We start from the raw sequence: 7,688 nt of genomic DNA, 5'->3' as shown, positions 1-7,688 counted from the left end.
CTGTTTTCAGAGTTGGATCATATTTGTGGGTTTATGATTTGCAAGTTTGTAGAGATGTTGGTAAAAAAAAAAAAAAGGACAACTGTTCTTGATACACCTTGAAAGTTTTTCATATATTTGCATGAGAACTATCAGCATGTATACATGCATTTGATATACTTTTTCTTTCTCATAGGCACCAGCTCAGCCACAAGCACAGCAACCAGTATTAAGTCAGCCTCAAGTGCAGCAGCCAGTGCAAGGTCAGCCTCAGGTACAGCAACCCATTCAGGGTCAGGCTCAAGTTCCAGCTCAACAACCCATACAAGGTCAACCCCAGGTGCAGCAACCCATGCAAGGTCAACCCCAAGCTCAGCAACAGATTCAAGGTCAACCTCAAGTTCAGCAACCCATTCAAGGTCAACCACAAGTTCAGCAGCCCATACAGGGTCAGCTTCAGGCACAGCAACCTGTTCAAGGCCAACCTCCAGCTCAGCAGCCCCTACAAGGCCAGCACCAGGAGCAGCAGCCGATCCAAGTTCAGGCACAAGGTCAGCAACCTCTCCAAGGCCAGCAGCCACAACCTGTTGCTGGTCAGCCACCCAATCATCAACCTATTCAGCCAGTAGCAGCTCATCCTGCTGCAGGACGATAAGCTCTTCCGATTGAGACAATACAGGCTTAAGGTTCTACCATACACAATTACTTGCGCAGAATTATACCTTTGGATAAATGGATGTGACCAACATTTTTATTAAATTAGTATCGAACTCAGAATGAAACTGGAACTGAATTGAAAGAAGTGGATGGTGTAAGCAGGATTAACATTGATATATGTTGTGTTATTCACTTTAATGATTTTGCATAAGGTGCCTAATATAAGAGAGAAGTCAATGGTCATGAACAAAGTGTGGCTGATCAAGTGTCTTCTTTAGATTTTACTTTGAGATTTTCCTTTAATGTTCATCTTTGAAGGAAATGTAAGATATGTTTCCTGGTGTATCTTTGTAGAGTTCTTGCTATATATTTGTTAATGGTTTAAACCTTCGAGGTCTGATCTTCTGTAATTTGTTTGTTTAAATCTTTACAGTCTGATCTTTAAGAATAGAGTTTAGTGAATTTAACCCATCAGCGACGGGTAAAAATTTTGTCAAGTTTATGTATGCACCGGCTTGTTGGCGCGCACTGTTAGTTTCCCCTGTTTGCGCCCGGCTCGATCGGTAGTTTGCGAGCGACATATAGCACCTAAAAGCTTTTATTTTGCTAAAATTTATAAAGATATTAAAATTTTGAAGGTTTACCTTCACTTTAGATGCCATTGCCTAAAATCTTTACCATAGAAATGAAGCCGCTACTACTGGAGAAAAACAACCTCCGTCCGACGAGCCAGTAGCGGGGAAATGGGCATGGCATGATGCCCCCGGCGTTTGGTCCACAACAGCCATGGCATGTACGTATGGACACCCGGCGCCAATGGGTTAAGAAGTACATGAATAAAATATTCACCAGTTAGTTCGGTGCTGTGAGATTATTTTTGAACCTCTGTTGCAGATATTTTAGTGATGTTTGTGATTCTGGTAATGATTCTATTTAGAATTTTTTAAAACAAAAAAGATATTCAGTTTATAGCTCAATTTCTTTTTTTCTGTCTTTCTTTTCTTCTGTATCTTGATAAACTTTTAAAGGCCACAAAATTAGGATTTGAATATATCCCAACTTTTTAGCATATTGGTACCACATTTTTTTTGGTGGAAAATCTGTGTATAGCATAGCACAATACACAAATACATATTCTTACACTCACACTCAGTCACACACAATCACACACTCACTCATATATACACTCTTAATCATACACACACACTCTCATACATACACTCATATTCACATTCAATCACACTCACACTCATATACATCCTCTCACACTTAAATGAGTCAGCAGCTATCAGCATTATGATTGGTTATGGCCCATTATTGTTTCCAATGAAATATGATAATGTTAAGTCTGTTTAATTGGCAAGTAGCTCTGAATTTGTTGTTGGAAAATTTAATTTGTATGGTTGTGGATTTTTTTCAGTTTGTTTCAAATGTACTATACTGTTAGATAATTATAAAGCTTCTATTTTATCTTCTTAAAAGATTTTTATCACAAATTTCAAAAGCAATTGTTCTAGCATTCTTTCCTTTTGATTTGAATCTCAAACTGTTATATAATGTGTTTTTTTATGCACAGGTACTCAAGGTTTGTTTGACAGAGCAAGTTTTCATTATTATGATTATGATTTTATGCATGTTTTATGGATGTGAGGAAATTAAGCATTTTCCTTGAACTGAACATGGTTGCTTGCTAAAAGGTGTCTGATTTTACAATACATTAAAAAAAGACATTTATGAAAGAAGACAAAGATTCAAAGGCATTAATAATGTTTTTTTTTTTACTATGCAAAGTGCAATATCTTTTAAAATGGATGTGTGCATATTTTTTTTCTTAACTTAATTTTTGTTTGCCTGTGTTTTCCCATTTTAAGTTATGTGCTGACTATCCCATTTCTACCCAAAACTGATTAAAAAGTTTTTATTAAGGTAATGCTGATCAGCAAGGAATGTTGTGACTCAGTCCTTTTTTTATTGGTGGTTTGATAGTTTTGAGAGTGCAATTTTGAGGTTGTACTGTACTTGGAATGTAGAAATGTTTAGAATTGGAATGATCATCATTTATCATATCATTTTGAAGTTTCAGGATTATAAACCATTGATAGTTCGGCTTACAAAAGATGTTCTGTGTATGGTATAAATGTTTATATCGGGGATGTTTATAAGGTTAATACTGATGTGATATACGGAACAAATAAAAGCTCATTTTATAGCAACTTCGATTTAATAAACACTTTTTTATTGCATAGATATACTTTGAAGGACTTTACCATATTATAGTCATCATGCTAGGTTGTAATATATTTTACTTGAAGATGCTGATTCTCTACCTTTGCTGTCCAGCTACACACCAAAAGCAAATCTTTGGCAAACCAAGTCTTTACTTTATTAATAATGAGACACAAGTCTTTCTTCTAATAATATATAGATATGAAGGAACTGAATTATACATCTATACAGTATATATGCTCTTGAAAAAGTACCAACTAATGTGAATTGCCCAATAAGAAGACACTTGGGGAAACCTTAAGGTAGGTTGACTTTACATTCTCCCAATGTTTTAGTAATTTTAAAGTAAGAAATAGACACCTGTAACATATGCAACACTTTTGCTCTATAATGCATGATGATGTATGTTGCAGCACAAACCACTGCTTTAGGGTTTACCTAAAGTGAACTCTGATAATTTCTTTGTTTCCAGATTGGTGGTACTTGAGTCAGGTTTTTATGGTTGTAGTATTTTGGTTGGAACTGGGAGGATTTTGAATTTTTTACCAGGTCAACATTTTAAAATAAATCATGTTACCACATTCAAGGGGTTGGGTAGACAGGTGAGATCAGGTAGGAGAATCACTAACTCCTTAGGAACTAAGTGCTTGTGAATTCATCTATATCCAAGCAGTACTAATACAAGAAAACCATAGTAAACATTACATGTACCCAGTGGATTAACACTACCTGGCTGAATTGTTGTAGATGAGAGCAAAATGGGAGACTCAAATAAGTGTGTAGCATCTATAGTCTAGATGGTTTTCTACTGTTCCTAGATTGTGGTTTTAGCAAAATTAGCATTTATAATATTGCAATAAAGGTATTAAGAAGAGTTAATAAATCTATATTACAATATATGCAATTAATGCATTAATATAATCTTTTTTGCAATTACATGCTTAACTTTTTTGTATTTGTTATGGGAAACTTTTTATATTGGAGGTACTGATTCCCCTTAATGGAAGGTTAATCTTTTTCTCAGCTATCAAGGTAATGCCAGTCTCATGTAACCAATTGTAAACCAAAAAAATGCTGGTTGTCATTTTAATACATACAGTAATAGTTTTCGGTCAATGACTTTCACAACCAGAAAGAAACAAAATAGAATCATGATCACTCAGTCCATTTATTCATTAAAAGTAACTTACAATAATGCAGTTAGTGATACATGCCAATATGTGTTGCTATGTTTTTCCAGGTAAGTTAAAAAAAAAGTTGCATTGTTAAAGAGAATTCACTTTGTGTTCTCACCAAACTAGCCTTTAGATTATGGACTTGATATTGTTAGAACATATTGGAAGGAGTGTGTCACTATCATCATGTACCGAAAAATTATGTAAACTGGCATTCTATTTTTTTAACAGGTGATACTTCATTGGACATTAACTCTTTAAATCCCCTCCCCATCTTTAATCATTATCTTATCAAGAACTAAAATCATAGATCTCCAGATTTTGAGTAGTGATACAGAGTAACAACAACCAGGGTAATTTATTTATGTATTCTTCATGTTATAGGAGTGAACCTCTATGGTAAAATAATAAATGTTAGAGTTACATACTTCTTATGGACAATCAGTCAGATAGAGGACAAAGGTTCAGAGCCAGAAAGTGGAGGTATTGGTCTATAGTAATATCATTGTAATTTTTGTGTGTATTCTTTATTTAGTAAATGCCTGAATTATCAGTTTTGAGGATCGAGGATGATCTTACATGCAGCACCGTTAATGAGTTCATGAAATGCATGTTCAAATTGGCTCATAGGGAGGCGATGGGAAATCACAGGGGCTGCATCCACTAGACCATCAGCCAGGAGCCTCTCACATTCTTGCCAGGTGTGGAAGATCCTGAGGGGAAGAATATCAAAAGCTGATGGGAAAGTACACAGGCAGAGATATGGGAAACTGGTGAAAAACAACAACAAGAGTTGGGTGAAAAATTTGTGAAAGGGAAGCTGGCACAAGTCTCCTGCAGAGGGAAAACTGGAGGAGGGGGGAAATGAAAAATAATAAATAAATGGCATTGGCAGAAAGTATGGCAATTGTGAGGTTATGAAAGAGTTAAATTATGGAGGAACGACTTCTGTAGAAGAGTAAAGCTCATAAGCAAAAGGGCTTGACATAACTCACATAAATGCAGAAGAAAACAGTCAAGTTGTCTATATGAATGTAGAACAAAGGTAAAATCTACGAAATGAAATGATTAGAAAAAGTTGATAAGAAAGAGCGATACGGATAAAATATAAAGAAGATGCTGTGGAGGGATAAGCAACAGAGGAAAACTGAAACTGATGGTATGGTTTGTAAAAAATAAGGGAAAGGGTATTAAATCTAGATGGTAATGAGTAACAGAATAAGCGTCAAAGATGGTTAAAAGCTATCTTGTATCAGCATTCAGGAAGACTATTCTATACAGTATGTGAAATAAAAGTCAAAATGTTGATTATACCTTCGCCCATGAACAGTCTTGAGAGTCAATGATTTAAAGACGACATCTGTTAGAACATTCTCCACATGTAGAGGCCCCTTAGGTATACCTATCAGCACCATCTGTCCTCCCTGAAAAAAAAACATAAACGAGACATCATAAAAATAAAATGACAACAAATTTCAGAGGAATTAGTCCAATCTGTTGATAGCAATTGCTCACGCAGCAATTCAGCAATTTGTGAATTATGTATATATGTATTGTTGACGTGAGGAGAGCATGGGGTTTAGCCGGGATATTGCAGATATTGTAAAACAAACAATAATGAGGCCCAGGCAGTAAATAATAACACTCATCACTTTCCCTTTGCCCTAAATTTCCGTACTTTCAAAAGTAGTAGTTTAAATAAAGAAAAAATACATAAAAAGGCACAAAATCAGCAATTTCCAAGGGGGTTGCGAGACCATAGGAAACAGAAGGATTTTCTCAAATTATATGTGCTATTCTGTATTATATATGCTATTGAGAAGTTTGATGAAAACGTGACTTATTCATAATCAGTAAAAGAGACTAAGAACAAATTCTTAATCTCCTTAAAAATCTGTGAGGGAATTCTATCCATAAGGGACGTGGAGGGAAGGATAGACTCCTAGAAGAGGCGTGGCAGTAGAAAAAAAAGTTGAGAACCCCGTGCATATCGTCTCCCCGCCCTCACCCACACGCCCACTCAAAACACAAAGGGTTGCGTTATACCTTCCTTAGCCAAGAGAAAGACTGGTTGAGGAGCGTGGCGGCGCCGCTGGCCTCGACGATGCGGCCGACGCCATTGTTGTCGGTCAGGGACATGAGGGTCGACATGATGTCCTCCTGAAGGGAAAAAAGACGTTGTTGGTTGCTGGACTCTTTAAGGGTACTCTTTAGCTATTTTTTATTTCTTAAATGCATATGCTGATCACTATCGCCAAGCCCCATATATATATTATATATATATATATATATATATATATATATATATATATATATATATATATATATATATATATATATATATATATATATATAAACATTTATCTATCTATACGGTAGACTGCATTTCTAGACAGACTGATATGCATTTATTTGTGTATATATGCATTTCCGAATAATGGATGTTTTTTGGGTCGGGCCTCGAACAGCTTTAACAAACTGGCAACATATGGGGACTGTGAAATAGTAAATGTCGTAAGGAAATCTTGAACTCAGTTACATTCATGTCATTGGAGGTGTGACCAACGAGCATGCGCGAGCGCACACACAACACACACACACACACACACACACACACACACACACACACACACACACACACACACACACACACACACACACACACACACACACACACACACACACAGAGGCAGGCAGAATGTCCTAGACCTGACCTGACCTTGGCACTATTGATGACGCGAGTGGCACCCATCTGCTTGGCCAGCTCGAGGCGCGCGGGCGAGACGTCCACGCCATCCACTGCCGGGGCCCCGGGGGGGGGGGGGCACGCAGGTAAAAAGGTTAAGACGAAGCAATCGGCAATGATGTTATGCGTAGTGAAAAACAGAATAATAAGATACAAAGGAGAGATTACTAAACAATATATAAATATTTATACATATGTATATATGTTTAAGTGTGTGTGTGTTTGTGTGTATGTATATGTATATATTATATATATATATATATATATATATATATATATATATATATATATATATATATATATATATATATATATGTTGCTTGTGACTAGGTGCGTCCTCACTCGCGTGTATTCTCTCCCCACCTCCCTCCCCCTCCCCCTCCCCCCCCCCCCCCCCGGACTGACCGAGCGCCCCGGCCACGGCGACCGCGAAGAGGCCGACGGGGCCGCAGCCGAGCACCAGCACGTCCTCGCCCTTCACGTCGATGCTGTCAACGGCGTTGTGGGCAACTCCTGGCGGAAGAGGAAGTGGGAGAGGAAATCTTATACATCGTTCGAAAGGGAGGTGATATTTTTGAGGATTTTTTTTTTTTTTTTTTGGGGGGGGGGAGTGGCATTTTTATGGGCAGTCTTTTTAGGGATGTGATATTTTTAATGATGCTTTTTTGGATTTTGTATATTTTTAATGGCACTTTTTTGGGGGTTGTGTTTTTATGAAAACTTTTTTGGGTGTGTGTGGGGCATTTTTAAGGACACTTTTAGGTAAGTGTTATTTTGCAGGACAATTTTTCGGAATGTGACATTTCTAAGGACACTTTTTTTGGGATATGACTCTCTTTATGACACTTTTTTAGGGATGTGGCATTTTCAAGGACACTTTTTTATGGATGTGTGGCATTATTAAA

The 7,688-nt window shown here is 37.0% G+C and overlaps 2 protein-coding genes across 3 annotated transcripts in view; one reads left to right on the top strand and one right to left on the bottom strand.

Annotated features, from left to right (window-relative positions):
* Positions 1 to 175: 175 nt before the first annotated feature.
* LOC138861403 (nucleobindin-2-like) lies at positions 176 to 2,845 on the top strand (the record flags this gene model as incomplete). The annotated part of the gene is given in 1 exon segment (XM_070120455.1): positions 176 to 2,845. A coding segment is annotated over 1 exon segment (459 nt), but the record flags the coding sequence as incomplete, so codon positions are not given.
* Positions 2,846 to 4,016: 1,171 nt separating this feature from the next.
* Positions 4,017 to 7,688, bottom strand: part of LOC113808398 (L-threonine 3-dehydrogenase) — a 7,640-nt gene continuing 3,968 nt past the window's right edge. The window contains exons 6-10 of one of the 2 annotated variants that reach the window (XM_070120457.1): positions 7,191 to 7,296; positions 6,757 to 6,850; positions 6,084 to 6,197; positions 5,352 to 5,461; positions 4,017 to 4,750 (exon numbers count right to left, since the gene is read on the bottom strand). In XM_070120457.1, the coding sequence (XP_069976558.1) occupies positions 4,588 to 4,750; positions 5,352 to 5,461; positions 6,084 to 6,197; positions 6,757 to 6,850; positions 7,191 to 7,296 (587 nt within the window). In that variant the 3' untranslated portion in view covers positions 4,017 to 4,587. Of the gene's footprint in view, positions 4,751 to 5,351; positions 5,462 to 6,083; positions 6,198 to 6,756; positions 6,851 to 6,889; positions 7,297 to 7,688 lie in introns of those variants that run through there. The other variant, XM_070120456.1, reaches the window with a different exon arrangement.

Source organism: Penaeus vannamei, unplaced genomic scaffold (assembly GCF_042767895.1).
Source record: "Penaeus vannamei isolate JL-2024 unplaced genomic scaffold, ASM4276789v1 unanchor5244, whole genome shotgun sequence".
NCBI lineage: Eukaryota > Metazoa > Arthropoda > Malacostraca > Decapoda > Penaeidae > Penaeus > Penaeus vannamei.
Note: the sequence above shows the minus strand (reverse complement) of the source record. Positions and strands in the feature narration are given on the sequence as shown.